We start from the raw sequence: 18638 nt of genomic DNA on the forward strand, positions 1-18638 counted from the left end.
GCACTGAGTTTGAAGGTAGGGCTTAAAATACAGTACTGTGCAAAAGTTTTAGGCACTTGGGAAAATGTTGCATAGTAAAGATTTCTTCAAAAATAATGCCATAAATAGTTTATTTATCAATTAACATCATACAAAGTTCAGTAAACATAAAACAGCTAAATCAATATTTGGTGTGACTACCTTTGCCTTTAAAACAGCACCAATTCTCCTAGGTACACTTGGACACAGTTTTTCTTGGTTGTTGGCAGATAGGCTGTTACAAGCTTCTTGGAGAATTCACCACATTTCTTCTATCTTTTAGGCTCTCAATTGCATTTGTCTCTTCATGTAATCCCAGACTGACTCGATGTTCAGTGGGGGGCTCTGTGGGTGAAATGCCATCTCTTGAATACTGCCCTGTTCTTCTATTCTAATCTTTTCCATTTGAAAAAGTAATGTTTGGGAGTCTAAAATGTTTTTCCTATTGACACACTAAAGCTGAAGATATAAATAACCATCTTAAGACAAATGATTTTGTGAAACATCTTAAGTGCCTAAAACGTTTGCACATTACTGTACATCCACAGGTACACATCCAATTGACTCCAATTAGCCTATCAGAAGCTAATTGCCTGAAGGCTTGACATTTTCCTAGCTGCTTACATACACTAAGTTAACTGTGCCTTTAAGCAGCTAGGAAAATGTCAAGCCTTCAGGCAATTAGCTTCTGATAGGCTAATTGGAGTCAATTGGATGTGTACCTGTGGATGTACAGTAATGTACAAACGTTTTAGGCACTTAAGATGTTTCACAAAATCATTTGTCTTAAGATGGTTATTCCACTTGGAATGTGATGAAAGAAATAAAAGCTGAAATAAATCATTATCTGTACTATTATTCTGACATTTCACGTTCTAACTGACCTATGACAGGGAATGTTTTCTACGATTAAATGTCAAGAATTGTGAAAAACTAAGTATTTGGCTAAGGTGTGTGTAAACTTCTGACTTCAACTGTAATCAAAACTGGTTTGGAACAACATGAGGGTCAGTAAAGGACAGAATTGTAATTTCTGGGTGAACTATCCCATTAAATGTAATTCATAACAACTCTGTCTTTCTACGTGTAGACTGTATCCCATTTTATTGTCCATTTATCGTGTGTTCACCACCCAATTTCTTCTCCTGTTTGTTTCCTCTCTGTCATCGCTCATGTCCCAGTGTGATCAAGTTGAGGTCATCCCTATCCCCAGTGTATGTATGACTCCTTCGCTTCCTCTATCTGTGTGCTCTCGCATGCCATACACTCGAATCATCTTATGAAGCAGCTCCTTGGACAGTAAATATGTCTACATGCACTTTAAAAGTTTGATTTCAGTTGTACTAAAACTATATTTGCCTTTTTAAAAGTTCATATAAACGCTTTAGTCCGTCTTAAATCATACCGGTCTAATTTTTGGCGAGCTCTGACTAAAAAAACGTAGATAAAGCGATTGTAGCTCAGTGCTTGCATGCACTGTGTATTATAATTCTGAGATGTCTGGAAAGCCTAATGTTTCATCACGTGTTAGCTGTGCTCACCCCTGTGCTTTTTACAATTGGGATTTTATGTAATATGTGTTAAACAGGATGCCATTTTCTGATTTTATAATGCAAGCGTTATAATCTATTTATTATTACTATTTTGTTATTGTAGCCTAGTCTATTTAAAAAGATAAATCTTTTATTGATGAGGGTTTAGCGTGTCTGTTCTGTTGTTAATCTCACCGCTAGGCTCTTTAGGTCCAGCTGGAATGGTCAGATCTTGCAATCAATCCATTAATGATTTCAGGTCCATCAGGTATTCAAGCCCGTCTCTGATTGTAGAGGTTTTTTGTTTCAAAAAACCACCTCATAAAGGTTTTGCTTTAACACCCATTGTTGTCTGTGTACTGAACGGGAATTTACCTCCAGCTAAACCGGAAGTGTTTTGGTTGTCTTTCCACTTTCATTCAGTGGTTCAGACCAGGATCATGATTGCGCTCCAGTAGTCCTTCCTAAGCTTGAGTCATCCCATTAAAGAGACTTAGGGATTTAGATGAGATAGACTGGACGGCATACTGCTTCACTCTTTTAAAGATTGCCTCTGCTTGAACTGAGACAGTGCAGTGAGGATTATAGAACTGGATGAACGGAGGGGACCATTCACTCACAGCTTATAAATAAAGTGATGGGATTTCATACAGGCTACCAATGCTAACATCACTCTCTAACCATCTAGCATCTCTTAATTAATGTGTGAAAAACCTTTAATCCACATGCACAGCCGTAATTCTTTCCACTTCCTGTATGAGGAATTTTTGTGAAAGAGCTGAGATTTTACTGCAGGAAACACTTCCTGAAATGCCAAAAGCTTTCGTTTTAAATTTCGAGAGGAAATGTGTTGATCTCTCTGTTCATTTGGCTTGATAACGGTGATGGTCTCCCTCTTAACACGTTGCAGCTTAATCTCCTGTGGCTCATTTCTCACTCATTACAGTAAAACTGTTCCCTCTGTCTCTGTTCATCACAGTAATCCATCTGTTTTTCTTTTTTACAGCCTCCAGAGAAGTACCTCCTCCCAGAGGTTAACATAAATGACTATGGAAAAAAGTGTGTGGTAATAGACCTGGATGAGACTCTGGTGCACAGCTCATTTAAGGTAATAAATTAATATCTGTAGGAACAACCCCAGATACTCCTTTGGCAATTCCCAAACATAAGCAACCAGAAATACAGATGTGTCCTTTACTGTGCTTCGAGATTCGAGAAATTCTGTGACTGCCTCAGAGACTTTAACCCAACGTGCCTGCAGGGCAAGCAGGACAGGACCAAGCAGCATCTGGGCAGAGCGAGGCAGAGAAGATAAGTGGTGAACAAGTTCCACCTGTGCGCCACACCAGTCTTGCGTTCCATTGAGGGGCAGTGGGAGTATTTAAGGGAGTGGAGCCATGGCAGACAGGGAGAGAGAGACACACGGAGCTGTGCCTGTTACAGTGACCGGTTTACATCAGGCCTACAGTCATGTAAAAAAGATAGCACATCCCATGAAATAGAAATATGGACATATCAATATTTGATGATCTTTCAAACAATATCTATAGATAAAGGCGATGTAATAGAACCAAAAACAATGACATTTTAACCATGATATCATTTATTTAACAAAACATTTACAAAGATGCCAATTCCCACTGAGGAAAAAGTTAGGACACCCTATGCCCTAATGGCTGGTATTGCCTTCTTTGGCTGAAATAACCTCAATAAGACATTTCCTATAACTGTCTACCAGTCTCTGACATTGTCTGGGAGAAAGTTTTCCCAATCTTCCATGCAGAATTTTTTCAGCTGTGTGATGTTTGAGGGGTTTCTTGCATGCACCGCAGTTTCAAATCACCCCACAGCATCTCAATAGGATTAATATCCGGGCTTTGACTTGGCTTTTCCAGAACTCTCCATTTCTTTCTTTTGAGCCATTCCTTGGTGGATGTACTGGAATGTTTTGGGTCAAAACACCCTCTGATACAATGAAGAATTCGTAGTGGATTCTATGATAGTGAGCTGACCAGGCCCTGCTGCTGCAAAGCAGCCCCAAACCATGACATTTCCACCCCCATGCTTCACAGTTGGTATGATGTTCTTGTGCTGAAATGTTGTCTTTGGTTTGCGCCACACGTCTTCTGTTACTGTGCCCAATCAATTCAAATATGGTTTCATATGTCCAAAGCACATTGTTTCAGAAGTCCTAGTCTTTGTCTAGGGGTTCTCTGGCAAACTTTAGTCTTGCCCTGATGTTTTTTATTTTGACAGCAAGGGTTTCCTCCGTTCACACAAATCAAACTTGTGCAGTCTCTTTCTTATGATAGATGCATGTACTTTGACATTAACTGTGGCAAGAGCTACCTCTGATCACACAGTGTTTTCATGAGCTGGATGGGAGACAAAACACTTAAAGTGTGACTAAACTCACACTGCGCATGCAAGCCATTCGCGCATCACAAGCCGATCAAATACATAGCCTTTTTTGGTGAATCGCACCTGCAAAATCCTAAAACTTTATTTCCAGGTTTAATTTTAATTTTGAATAGACTCAGATTTTTGATGTAATGTAATTCTGAGTGTGAACATGGTTTACAGAGGGTGTGTACCTGTATGCTGGGTTGGAAATCTCAAGGATTAATTGTGGTGTTTTCCTTATTACATCACGTGTTGTTCTGAAAGCAAAAAGAAACAAATGAAACACGGAATGTAGGCTGTTATCCGCTCAGCCTGACCGAAGCAAAGCATGCACGTTTACTCAAAGTGATTAACTCCTGTCATTAATGTGCGAATGACATGCGCGCGCGGCACGATTCTGTTGGGTATACTGCAGACTCGCCACATTTTAACTTTGTTTAGTCTCCTATTCAGGAAGGCTATAAAGTGCGAATTGATATAAATAAAATAGTCTACTCCTCTTTCGCCGTTGGATTGGTCCTGGACAGGGCAGGCAGCCGCAAAATGTTTTTACATGAATCTGCTGGATATATTTACTTACTACGTGTATCCAAACAAACCAGGTCCAAAACCTGCAGCGCATGTCGTATTGTCGTACTGAACACTACCACCAGGCTATCATTCCACATGAGATGATTTCATGAATTTGAGCTTTTTTTTTTTTTTAATCCATCAAATGCATTTTCATGACCATGCACGTTGTAGGCTTATTGAGCACAATTGGTATACAAAGAATATGCATTTAAACACACTCAAAAAGTAGCTAAAGATACACATTATGTTTTTTTGTTTGTTTTTAAAAAAATTAATAATACGTTAATTAAAATAATTATAAATCCAGTAGAAACACCTTTTGCAAGAACCTGTTCTGTTCAAATATGAAATAATCTCATCATTTGGAAACAGGCTGCTGAGGGCAGTTAATCCATAATAAGAATTGCATTTATTATTTCCAAATATTTCTTCCTGGAAATTATTATAGAAATTGAGTTGTTAATGGAACCAGAATCTAATCAGATGCTTTAAATTCCATATGTTTCCCATCCCTAATAGTTGCTGTCTCTGACTCTGACTAGTAATTTTAGTTGCAAAAGCTTTTGTGTTGCAAGAACACGTACACTCTCTGTTGTTTAAGTTGCATGTATGCAACTTATATTATTAGTAAACAGTTCTTATTGCACTTTGAAAACTCCCTGATTGTTGCAGTGCCGCTAAATGGTAGCGCAGAAAACACTGTCAGTGTACTTCAGTACCGTGTCCTGTCTCCACATTGTTGAAAGGATGCATGTTTGAGAACCGTTAATGGAACCAAGTCATGAAAATCATTTCTTTCCAGAATTTAAAAACTAAATTGAACCAGTTAAAAAAACGGTGACCAAAACGGGCAAGCCTTCGCTCCCCACACGCATCAGAGAGCCTTGGGTGCCCATAACCATGTCACCGGTTCACCTGTTGTCCTTCCTTGGACCACTTTTGGTAGGTACTAACCACTGCATACAGGTGTTGTGTCGAAGTCTGTCCCCTTTATGTTTCCCTAGTTAGTGTTCCCCGTAGCACCGTTAAACATTAAACATGCGGGGAACAGACTTCGTCAAAAGGGAACATAGGGGGAACAGACTTCAATAAAGGGGAAATAGACTTTGACAAAGGGGAAACATAGGAACAAACACACAACCACCTATGTTTCCCTGGTAAGTGTTCCCCCGTAGCACCGTTAAACATTAAACATAGGGGGAACTGACTTTGACAAAGGGGAACATAGGGGAACAGACTTTGACAAAGGGGAAACATAGAGGGAACAGACTTCGACACAACCCACTATGTTTCCACGGTTAGTGATTACTGACATCATGCTTATCAGCTGTGGGTTTTTCATTGTGTCCTGTTTAGAGATATGTTGTCTCCCAGCTGGGGCTGAGTTGTAACCCTTTGTGTTACATTGTTTCTTTCTCGCAGCCCATTAGCAATGCTGATTTCATCGTCCCTGTGGAGATAGACGGCACAGTGCATCAGGTACAGTACTGACAGAAATAATAATAAGCATGGTTCGAATTACGTGGGAGCCAGTGGGAGCTGAGCTCCCATAGAGAGAGGATGAGCTCCCATGAAAGCAGTAAAATCATACACCTGTGGGGGTCTCTAAAAATCATCAGCACCATTATTTTAAATTACAAATAAAGCATTTTTTCCTTCAATATATTCCTTCAATGTTTATGTTAACCCTTTTGCACGTATGATCGATCAACACCGGTGTGATTAGAACGGTCAGTGCATCACGTGATCAACTGCTAAATTCAAACGTGCTTTCGCGCTTTGGCTGGCGCTGAGCCAGAGACAGACGCGCTCAGTGCTGCTGTCATGTATCACAACCATAGACAGATCAACTGTTCTGTGTTTTCAACCACATAATGTTTATTTTAGGTTTCAGACATTTAAATACACATAAGTACTAGCAAAAAAATATTTTGAGTTTTATCAAATAGTTTGATAAAAGCAGATCATCATTCATTCAGCGCTGTGTTGTGGTTGCGCTGTGTAACGTGACAAGCAATGATGCGTCACCATGGAAACATTAAAGTGACGGGTTCTAAATAACGGTCACCTAGAATAACTCACGCTGGGGGATCAGTTAGAATATTTTAGAAATAGTGTAAAGTTCAGAACCAGCAACCATGCCACCAAAAATAAAAAGACTGCTACCAACATCAGGTACAACTTTGGCAAAGTTCGGGTTTATTTCAAAAAAACAAAAAACATCATCAGAGGACAGTTCGTTTCTCTACTCCTGTATTAATAAACATTGAAATCAAAAGAATCAAGTGCAGTGTTAAGCAATTATTTATCACACACACCACGCCTGCTTATAGGCTACTTTTTTTTTTTTTTAAGAGACCCCCACAAAGATGAAATCATAATTCGAACCCTGATAATAAGATAATAAAAATGTTGCCCTGGAGTGCTTTATAGTAATTATAAAACCATTATATGTGCTTAATGTAAGTGTACACTAGACATTTGAACTTTAATTGATGGATTGGTGAAAAAACGGCATGACTTGAGTGGCTGTTACCTTTTTCAAGTAATCCAGGATAGGCTTTCTGTCCTAGTTGGCCTATTCATGATTACTTGCACTAGGTGGCAGCTGTCTGTCTTCAAGGAGCAGATATATGCTGTGCAAGATTTATGTTCCTTAGTGTTTTGTTCTCTTGTCTTTCAAGGTTCAGAAGATCAAGAGAATGACTACATCAGTGATTAGAATGAGTTATATACTTTATTTTGATTGACCAAACAGAATATTCTGCAGTCAGATATTTTTCTATAATACCCCCTAAACTGTATAATTGACTATTATCCCAGTCAACTGATTTCCTACAAAGCTGCACTGGGTTCATGTTGAAATACTGTGTGTTCTCTTAAATCAATATTTCTTGTCTATTGTTTTTATTTATTTTGACATCTCGCTTTGTAATAAGCAGGATAGCATACAGTCATGGCAAAATAAGATAAATAAAAATGTCTCCACTTTGCTTCGGCATCCTGATCACCATCCTGATCACCAAGTCACAAAATCAACAACAACATGGTGATCAGGATGTCTCCACTTTGCTTCGGCATCCTGATCACCATGTTGTTGTTGATTTTGTGACTTTGACTGGCTGACTGTAAATTATTCCTTATGTGGATAGCTACTCATTGTTTTGTCTTCCTACAGGTCCAGTTTTTGTAACTTGAATGGTTCTGTGAATCTCATTATCTCCCTTTGTAGGTCTATGTGCTCAAGCGACCTCACGTGGATGAGTTCCTGCAGAAAATGGGCGAGCTGTTTGAATGTGTGCTTTTCACAGCCAGTCTAGCCAAGGTATGTCCTCCCCTGGGCACCACACTAATTTAATGTTGATAAATGATAGGGATAGTTAAAAAAACACAAGTGCTCCACTAGTCTGCCAGCCCCTTTTAAATCCACACACAAAAGCAGTGCCACCTCACTGGCACAAACAGTCATCATTTTTATAAATTTGACAGTGAAGCATAAGATGATATTGTGATCTATCTGCCAGAGCTCTTTATGTGCTGCTGGATTATTTAAGGTGTTTCCTAATATCTGACCTCCCCTCTCTGTCTCTGTGTGGCCTGCGTTTGTTTAGCTGCTAATGCATGGGTAAGTGTCTCTATGGCAACTGTGATTCTTACAGAATGCGTGCCATGTACCAGTAGCCATGCCCTATAGTTTCAGTCGCTGCTACCTTCACATTTGAAAGCTTGTATTGTTTTAATTTGGCGGCTTTTATGGTACGCTGTGAAGTTTCATTTGTACTGTAGCTGATGTCCCTGAGGTTTTGTTTGCATACCTGTTAATGACACACAAGCTGTTCAGAATGTTTGCCGCCTTCAGTAGTTTAGGTCACCTGTCTTTTGTTGCTTTTGTCTCCTTTATATCGAGGACATTTATAGCTCATTTGCTTCATTAGCTAGATTTCTTAGTGAGAGGCATCTATCTGACTGCAATTTAATAGTGTTTTATAGGTTTTCTTAGTCCACTTTGTAGACATTTTCATTTGCATAGAAATGGAAATAGTGTTACTTTTCCCTAGCAGCTTGCCTGTTCTCTTGTTTTGGTGTTTTACATTCATATTTGTTGCAGGGAGCAGCTGGAAGAATCCACATACCAGATTCTGGATTAAGACAGTTCACAGAGTGCACAGCTTGAATCTTTTCAGAATTGTAATTGTAAGACTCTGTGTCTTTTCTCTCTGTGTCTGCTTTAGTATGCTGACCCGGTGGCTGACCTGCTGGACCAGTGGGGTGTGTTTCGGGCACGACTCTTCCGGGAATCCTGTGTTTTCCACAGAGGGAACTACGTCAAAGACCTTAGTGTGCTTGGTAGAGAGCTTAGAAACGTCATCATTGTGGACAACTCCCCTGCTTCCTACATTTTCCATCCTGAAAATGCTGTGAGTTTTGATTACAATGAAACCCTAATACAGTTTGCTTACTCCAGGGATGTGATTCTTCTGGAATTCAGATTTTTTCGACCTAATAATATGACTCTAAATTGTGTACATTTAGAGTCATGGGGGGGGTATTTAATAGAGGGTTAATATGTTAACGATTTTCACCCTCAGGACTTCAATGAAGTAAGACTTTATGTAAGGTTTTTTTTTTATTCATTAAGAGAAATAAAATGGTTCTATAGAAAAGGGGTTTGAACCGTTGACACTGTTGCTGACAGGTTAAAAATTGCTAGCTGCAATTTCAGTGTTACTGATTTTATATTTACAGTGAAATCGTGAAATATACACTCACCTAAAGGATTATTAGGAACACCATACTAATACTGTGTTTGACCCCCTTTCGCCTTCAGAACTGCCTTAATTCTACGTGGCATTGATTCAACAAGGTGCTGAAAGCATTCTTTAGAAATGTTGGCCCATATTGATAGGATAGCATCTTGCAGTTGATGGAGATTTGTGGGATGCACATCCAGGGCACGAAGCTCCCGTTCCACCACATCCCAAAGATGCTCTATTGGGTTGAGATCTGGTGACTGTGGGGCCCATTTTAGTACAGTGAACTCATTGTCATGTTCAAGAAACCAATTTGAAATGATTCAAGCTTTGTGACATGGTGCATTATCCTGCTGGAAGTAGCCATCAGAGGATGGGTACATGGTGGTCAGAAACAATGCTCAGGTAGGCCGTGGCATTTATATGATGCCCAATTGGCACTAAGGGGCCTAAAGTGTGCCAAGAAAACATCCCCCACACCATTGCACCACCACCACCACCAGCCTGCACAGTGGTAACAAGGCATGATGGATCCATGTTCTCATTCTGTTTACGCCAAATTCTGACTCTACCATCTGAATGTCTCAACAGAAATGGAGACTCATCAGACCAGGCAACATTTTTCCAGTCTTCAACTGTCCAATTTTGGTGAGCTCTTGCAAATTGTAGCCTCTTTTTCCTATTTGTAGTGGAGATGAGTGGTACCCGGTGGGGTCTTCTGCTGTTGTAGCCCATCCGCCTCAAGGTTGTGCGTGTTGTGGCTTCACAAATGCTTTGCTGCATACCTCGGTTGTAGCAGTGGTTATTTCAGGCAAAGTTGCTCTTCTATCAGCTTGAATCAGTCGGCCCATTCTCCTCTGACCTCTAGCATCAACAAGGCATTTTCGCCCACAGGACTGCCACATACTGGATATTTTTCTCTTTTCACACCATTCTTTGTAAACCCTAGAAATGGTTGTGCGTGAAAATCCCAGTAACTGAGCAGATTGTGAAATACTCAGACCAGCCCGTCTGGCACCAACAACCATGCCACACTCAAAATTGCTTAAATCACCTTTCTTTCCCATTCTGACATTCAGTTTGGAGTTCAGGAGATTGTCTTGACCAGCACCACACCCCTAAATGCATTGAAGCAACTGCCATGTGATTGGTTGATTAGATAATTGCATTAATGAGAAATTGAACAGGTGTTCCTAATAATCCTTTAGGTGAGTGTATCTTCACATATAAAGTGTCAGTATATCAAATCGTTTGTATGTATAATAATAAAACTGTGCAGATGCAGTCCAGATATTAGAAAATGTTCAGTCTAGACAACTGTTCCCCACGTTTAGATCGGAAATTAACTTTGGTTATGGGTGTAATAAAAATGGACTTGAGTTTGTGGGAAACCACTATCTGTAAAAACTCTTGTTCGTTTAAATGCACAATTCAGAAATAATACTAGCCACACGATGAAGAGGGGTCAGCACTCCTAAGAAAATATAATATTACATTTTTATTCATTGTCAATTTTCACATTTATGTGGAAAAATCAGAGTGACAATTGTAAAAGGATCACTTGCTGTAAGTACATTTTGAGTGAAATCTCTTTAAAATGTGTAAACGTTGACCTCGGAGACATTGGTATGATATCCAGTAATGGAGCATTATGGATTGAATTAAGATTGAATTGCGTTATGGCCTTGCATGATTAGTAATAAAAGATTGGCAAACCACATTTAAAACGGTCAGCAATGCACAAGCTAGTGGCGCCATCTAGCCACTGTGTGCAGGAAAACACTGAGATATGAGATTATACCATGTTTATCATATTTCAATCCAAATAGTGAAGGTTGGCAAAAGTATCCCTTCCCAAATTTTGCCAATAGATTTCATAACTTCTGAGCTCTGTTTGGGTGATTTGATTTGTGTTTGTAAAGAATTATTGGTAACACTTTACAATAATGTTCTATTTGTTCTACAGGTCCTTCTCAAAAAATTAGCATATTGTGATAAAGGTCATTATTTTCCATAATGTAATGATAAAAATTAAACTTTCATATATTTTAGATTCATTGCACACCAACTGAAATATTTCAGGTCTTTTATTGTTTTAATACTGATGATTTTGGCATACAGCTCATGAAAACCCAAAATTCCTATCTCAAAAAATTAGCATATTTCATCCGACCAATAAAAGAAGTGTTTTTAATACAAAAAAAGTCAACCTTCAAATAATTATGTTCAGTTATGCACTCAATACTTGGTCGGGAATCCTTTTGCAGAAATGTCTGCTTCAATGCGGCGTGGCATGGAGGCAATCAGCCTGTGGCACTGCTGAGGTGTTATGGAGGCCCAGGATGCTTCGATAGCGGCCTTAAGCTCATCCAGAGTGTTGGGTCTTGCGTCTCTCAACTTTCTCTTCACAATATCCCACAGATTCTCTATGGGGTTCAGGTCAGGAGAGTTGGCAGGCCAATTGAGCACAGTACTACCATGGTCAGTAAACCATTTACCAGTGGTTTTGGCACTGTGAGCAGGTGCCAGGTCGGTGCTGAAAAATGAAATCTTCATCTCCATAAAGCTTTTCAGCAGATGGAAGCATGATGTGCTCCAAAATCTCCTGATAGCTAGCTGCATTGACCCTGCCCTTGATAAAACACAGTGGACCAACACCAGCAGCTGACATGACACCCCAGACCATCACTGACTGTGGGTACTTGACACTGGACTTTAGGCATTTTGGCATTTCCTTCTCCCCAGTCTTCCTCCAGACTCTGGCACCTTGATTTCCGAATGACATGCAAAATTTGCTTTCATCCGAAAAAAGTACTTTGGACCACTGAGCAACAGTCCAGTGCTGCTTCTCTGTAGCCCAGGTCAGGCGCTTCTGCCGCTGTTTCTGGTTCAAAAGTGGCTTGACCTGGGGAATGCGGCACCTGTAGCCCATTTCCTGCACACGCCTGTGCACTGTGGCTCTGGATGTTTCTATTCCAGACTCAGTCCACTGCTTCCGCAGGTCCCCCAAGGTCTGGAATCGGTCCTTCTCCACAATCTTCCTCAGGGTCCGGTCACCTCTTCTCGTTGTGCAGCGTTTTTTGCCACACTTTTTCCTTCCCACAGACTTCCCACTGAGGTGCCTTGATACAGCACTCTGGGAACAGCCTATTTGTTCAGAAATTTCTTTCTGTGTCTTACCCTCTTGCTTGAGGGTGTCAATGATGGCCTTCTGGACAGCAGTCAGGTCGAGCAGTCTTACCCATGATTGCGGTTTTGAGTAATGAAACAGGCTGGGAGTTTTTAAAAGCCTCAGGAATCTTTTGCAGGTGTTTAGAGTTAATTAGTTGATTCAGATGATTAGGTTAATAGCTCGTTTAGAGACCCTTTTCATGATATGCTAATTTTTTGAGATAGGAATTTTGGGTTTTCATGAGCTGTATGCCAAAATCATCAGTATTAAAACAATAAAAGACCTGAAATATTTCAGTTGGTGTGCAATGAATCTAAAATATATGAAAGTTTAATTTTTATCATTACATTATGGAAAATAATGACCTTTATCACAATATGCTAATTTTTTGAGAAGGACCTGTATACGATCACATGCCTGTTACTCTTTGGCTACAGAAGCAATTTATTATGCCGTTACACATGTTCTAACCAGGTAGTCTCCATTACAGTTACAGAGGGATTATCTGAGTTACCTTTCTGTCAGCTCGAACTACTCTGGCCATTCTCTGTTGACCTCTCTCAGCAAGGCATTCCTGTCCACAGAACTGCCACTCACTGAATGCTTTTTGTTTTTGGCACCATTCTGAGTAAACTTTTAGAGACTGTTGTGCGTGAAAATCCCAGGCGATCAGCAGTTACAGAAATACTCAAACCAGCCCGTCTGGCACCAACAATCATGCCACGGTCGAAATCACTAAGATCACATTTTTTTACCCATTCTGATGGTTGATGTGAACATTAACTGAAGCTCCTGACCCTATCTGCATGATTTCATGCATTGCACTGCTTCCACACGATTGGCTGATTACATAATCGCATGATTAAGTAGGTGTACAGTTGAAGTCAGAAGTTTACATACACTTTACGTAAGCCTTCCACAGATTTCATATTTGCAAACTATACGTTGTTTAGGACATCTACTTAATGCATGACACAAGTAATTTTTCCAACAATTGCTTACATTCAGATTGTTTCACTTTTAATTGATTATATCACAATTCCGGTTCAAGTTAACTGTGCTTTTAAGCAGCTTGGAAAATTCCTGAAAATGATGTTAAGCCTTTAGGCAATTAGATAATTAGCTTCTGATTGGCTAATTGGAATCAATTGGAGGTGTACCTGTTGATGTAGTTTAAGGCCTACATTCAAACTCAGTGTCTCTTTGCTTGACATCATGGGAAAATCAAAAGAAATCAGCCAGGATCTGAGAAAAAGAAATTGTGGACCTCCACAAGACTGGTTCATCCTTAGGAGCAATTTTTAAACACCTGAAGGTACCACGTTCATCCCCACAAACAATAGTATGCAAGTATTAACCCCATAAGACCACACAGCCATCATGCTGCTCAGGAAAGAGATGCATTCTGTCTCCCAGAGATGAACGTAGTTTGGTGCAAAAAGTGCAAATCAATCCCAGAACAACAGCAAAGGACCTTGTGAAGATGCTGGAGGAAACAGGTAGACAAGTATCTATATCCACAGTAAGTCCTATATCTACATAACCTAAAAGGCTGCTCAGCAAGGAAGAAGCCACTGCTCCAAAACCACCATAAAAAAAGCCAATCCAGTTCTGTCTGGATGAATGGGCCAAAATTCCAGCAACTTATTGAAAGAAGCTTGTGGAAGGCTACCCAAAATGTTTGACCCAAGTTAAACAATTTAAAGGCAATGCTTTTTCTATTTAAAACTCCAAATAGAGTTTAAATGTACAGTATTTGGCTAAGGTGTATGTAAACTTCTGACTTTAACTGGACCTAATAAAGTGCTTTGTGAGTATATGTGTAAGAAACATGGAATTTGTTGGGCAGAAAAGTTTATTAAGGCTCTATTTTCATGACCATGCTAGGTGGTGCACTTTTTGCTGTGACCGTGCACCGCATCATATCCAGTATTTGTGAGAGTGCTAATTTTAAGTGTAATTTTCATGCCAGGGCATTGCACATGTGGGTGGTTGTACTTGCACTATCTATTGTTGTATGACTGTTTAACAAAACATGTAGTAAATATAAACATTAAGGGGGCCGCACACCAGACGTGTCTGGCGGACGATATGATGCATTCTAAAATTCAAAATTACTGTTTTCAATGAAGGTACGCACACCGCTGCCGCCACTCGCCGTCTGTCGGTGGCACCCAGCTATGACTCCGGAGGCTGATCCTATTTCTGCCATGCCACTGAGTGCAACTTCAATATTTTCTATTAAATTCAACCCAAATCATTATCAAAGGACATAGATTATTTACTTTAGCATTCTTCATTCTTGAACAAGGGAAAAGGCTTGGTAACTTTTGTGTACTGTCTGCAACCTGAACCGCATCGACGTGCCCCATGTTTGATACCTGTGCCGTGTCCTAGCTGCAACACGGCATGGCGCTTCTCGTCTGGTGTGCGACCCCTGCCCCCCCCTTTTGACGCAACAGGTGTCAATTTAAATGGAATGCTGTAATCGGCAGTTTTCACGTTTAGTTAATAGCGTCAGCCTTAATTGTAATCTCCCTATGCTTCAGATTAATTGAACAGCACAAGATCATTCTTTTCACAGTTTGGAGCCTTGGATAAGTGTGTGTGTGTGTGTGTGTGTGTGTGTGTGTGTAGGTGCCGGTGCAATCGTGGTTTGATGACATGACTGACACAGAGCTCCTAGACCTGCTGCCTTTCTTTGAGGGACTGAGCAAAGAAGAGGATGTGTATGGAGTGCTGCAGAACCTGAAGGGCAGGTAGCAGGCTGAGCTGCACCACCGGTTGAGGGGCCAGTGGAGTCCTCCGGTGGAAATCAGAGGAGCAGCTCCTCTACTCCAGCCTGCAGCTGCCACCAGTCCGCACCTCACAGTACAGGAAAGTGACATCAGCCAGGACCCACAGTGAAATAAACTGACTTTTAACATTTAAAGGACACTCAAATATTTCTCTTTTGAAAAGTGCTTATGAGAAACCAAAAAATGACCCTTTTCCCTTTTATCAAATGAAAATATTCAAGTCTGAACCATTTTTTGAGGTGTTGCTATGCAGGTAGAAATCTGTAGGGTTTAAGGACTGTGGGGTTTCCTCTCCGACCCAAAAAAGTGCCTTTTTTGAATGTCATTTTGTATGGGGGAAAAAATTAACATTTTGTACACAACATATTTCCAGAGAGCCTAATCTTTACACAGATGATATGCTTTAAAATGGAAGCAGGTCAGACGCTTTTATAGAAGCACTGTTAAAGAGGCCAGAGATTTTTAATTATATAAAGCCGGGTACATGTCTCCATCTTTATTCTTGTTGTGCTGGTATATTTTCATTTTGCTTTAGCTTGCACCATTATAGAGAACGATTCTATTATTAGTTCTATCTAAACTTGTATATGTTTACTTTTGTTTTCTAAGAGCAAAGGAATGCATTCGCACTTGTCAGGTTACTCTTCTTGTACACTATGGCCTCTCTTGCCAACTCCCTTGCTAACCAGACTAGTAGAAACAATCTTAAAGTGAAGATTGTATTGTGCCAATTGTCTCCCAATCTGATGCCATTTACCTGCTGAAGTTCCTTTTTGTTCTCATCAAACAGGCCCGACTGAATGAAATTTTACGGCTAATATTGGTGCTTTAATTGATGTATCACGTGCAGGAGAAATGTCTGGACATTTTAATATTCACCCAGACAAGTTGCCCAGTGACTATACAAGATAGAGTTTTGGTCATTAGTATTTCTTTAAACTTGATCTGAATCCCTTTGGTGAAATAGCGTAGACACTACAGTTGTTCTACCTTTTGTAGTATTCCTAAGGGGAAGTGTTCTTTATAGACGTCAGGATGCACAATTGCAAATGTATCCCTTTTTATCATTTAAAAAAGAGGAATCTCCTTGTTGGTTTGTGGATTATTGGAAATTGGTCCTTCATTCTTACAAAACTTATAAGATTTTAATTTGTTTCAGGTTGTTTTAGACATACCCTGCAGCTACCACTGTATACTACACTACAAAAAAATCCTCCCTGTAGGGTACAAACAATACCAGCCCAGGGACAAGAGACTGTGCAGCTTGTCCTAGAGTGGCTCAGAATGGACAAGTTTAAGGGAATCATTCACTCAAAAATAAAAATTCTGTCATCATTTCCTCACACATTCATGTTATTCCAAACCCTGGTGACTTTCTTTCCTCCACTGAATGCAAAAGGAGATGTTAGGCAGAATGTTAGTCTCAGTCACCATTCAGTTCCATTGCATCATGTTTAAATACTATAAAAGTGAATGGTGACCGAGGCTAAAATTCTGCCTACAAAAGTCATCCAGGTTCAGAACAACATGAATGACTGAGTGAATGCTGACAGAATTTTTATTTTTGGGTGAGCTATCCCCATTCAAGTGTGTCGGACCTTCATTGAAATGGTTTGATTGAACCATTTCTCCTCTTGAGATTGTGTTGATGAAAGCAGTGTTCTGTGCAAGCTGTGCAGACTCTCCATCACCACAGTGCCTAAGATGAGAGGAGCAGCAGCGGCATTTCCCGTTCTGCTGCTGAGCAGGCAATAACCTCTCTCTGCCCAGAGTCCACCACGTCATAGTTTATTCACTATGAGTTGTCATTTGTTTAACTTTTATCCACTTTTTCAGTATTTCATCATCTACCTCTCTCCTTCTCTCTTTATCCTGCTCCGTAGCAGGCAACAGAGTGATTCATACTTGCCTTTATGGTCTTCTGTCAGTATTTGAGAGATATGTACACTTATGTTATCCTGCTTTTTGCTTGTTTGAGCGCTGTACAGTCTCTCCCTTCTATTGACAGTTTGCTGAAGATTAACACCTCAAAACTACCCAGATAATTGACTTTGAAGTACTTGATTGGTAGTGTTGAAAAATATGCTTGGTTTTGTAAAACACAATACAATTCACATTCACTGTTTTATGACACCATGTACTGCAGGTGATCTAAGTTGAAACACAGTTGGTTTTGGTCATGGTTGTATTTTCCTTTTGTTCTCCATGTGTTTTTCACTTCTAAACGGTCAGGTTCTATGTCAATACACATCCAATTTGCCTTATTTTCTTTGTTGATATTTTTGCAGTAAGACATATAGAAACTTGAAGCAGTCATTGGATTTACTGGGGTTTGAAATCAGTTTGGAGAGGCTGTACAGTGCTGATGTTTGGATTATATTTCAAGTTGAATTGATTCATGTTGTCGCAAGTTTTCTTCCGGACTCTGACATGTTATATTAAAGCACCTTTTTAAAAAAAAGAAAATGACTTATTTGTCGTACTGCAGTGTACATAAATAATCCAGAATTCTTAGATCATCATGTTTCCTTTTTAATTTTCACCTTTTTATTATTATAAAAAATCATCGTATATTTTCCAACATTTTTAATCACCTTTTTGTCTTCATTTAAAATGGTCAAGCCATGTGAGCAAGTACAAAAAAAAATCAGTGTAGTTTGAGTTCAAATGTATAATCATTATAAAAAGATGTTTGAACGAGGTCCCATATTCTGCGAGATTGTAGGTACATTTTAGAAATGGGTAAATAATTATTCTAAACTTATTTGGTTGCAATTATTATAACCAATTGTTTGACACCATTTTGAGCAACTCGCAAATATCTTTCATCAGCATCAAACCAAAAAACTTAACCATTTAAATCATTCATATATGTGGTGATATGCTTGTAAATGTTTCTTTTCATTCAGTCACAATATTCCAAACAGCTGTGAGTAAACTAGAATGTCCGGTGACATTCTCGATGTTTCCATTGTTGATTGTCTACTCTAATAGTGTCCTGTTTACATCACTCACTGCTTTCTATTCTGCTTTTATCCATTGCTTCACTGTACTTTAGTGCTTTGACTTGTTTCTCGCAAGACTGCAATATTAGACAGACTTGATTTTAATGATTAATTTTTCCCCATTAGAGGCTTCAGAGATGTCAACACAGTGCAAAGACATTGTGATATATTTCCATAAATCACCTGGTAGAGGTCAATGCAAGAAATGCATTGAAATTTGTCTTTGTACTTCCATACATAATTGAAGACATTAAAGAGTGGCTTAAATCCCTCAAGACTAAATGGATACTTTTGGACATGTATTCAAGAAGGAATTCATTGTTTTGTGCCTTTTGAAACCATTACAGAATTAGTAGAAGCACTCAACACAATATTTTGAATAACTT

The 18638-nt window shown here is 39.5% G+C and overlaps 1 protein-coding gene across 2 annotated transcripts in view; it reads left to right on the forward strand.

The window, feature by feature from the left end:
* The window catches only part of ctdsplb (CTD (carboxy-terminal domain, RNA polymerase II, polypeptide A) small phosphatase-like b), a 45185-nt gene extending 26676 nt beyond the window's left edge, over window positions 1-18509 (forward strand). Inside the window, exons 3-8 of one of the 2 annotated variants that reach the window (XM_052128424.1) lie at window positions 1200-1232; window positions 2557-2658; window positions 5949-6005; window positions 7759-7851; window positions 8759-8944; window positions 15087-18509. In XM_052128424.1, the coding sequence (XP_051984384.1) occupies window positions 1200-1232; window positions 2557-2658; window positions 5949-6005; window positions 7759-7851; window positions 8759-8944; window positions 15087-15212 (597 nt within the window). In that variant the 3' untranslated portion in view covers window positions 15213-18509. The remainder of the gene's footprint in view (window positions 1-1199; window positions 1233-2556; window positions 2659-5948; window positions 6006-7758; window positions 7852-8758; window positions 8945-15086) is intronic. The other variant, XM_052128425.1, reaches the window with a different exon arrangement.
* Window positions 18510-18638: the final 129 nt, after the last annotated feature.

The sequence above is a fragment of the Xyrauchen texanus genome, chromosome 6 (assembly GCF_025860055.1).
Source record: "Xyrauchen texanus isolate HMW12.3.18 chromosome 6, RBS_HiC_50CHRs, whole genome shotgun sequence".
NCBI lineage: Eukaryota > Metazoa > Chordata > Actinopteri > Cypriniformes > Catostomidae > Xyrauchen > Xyrauchen texanus.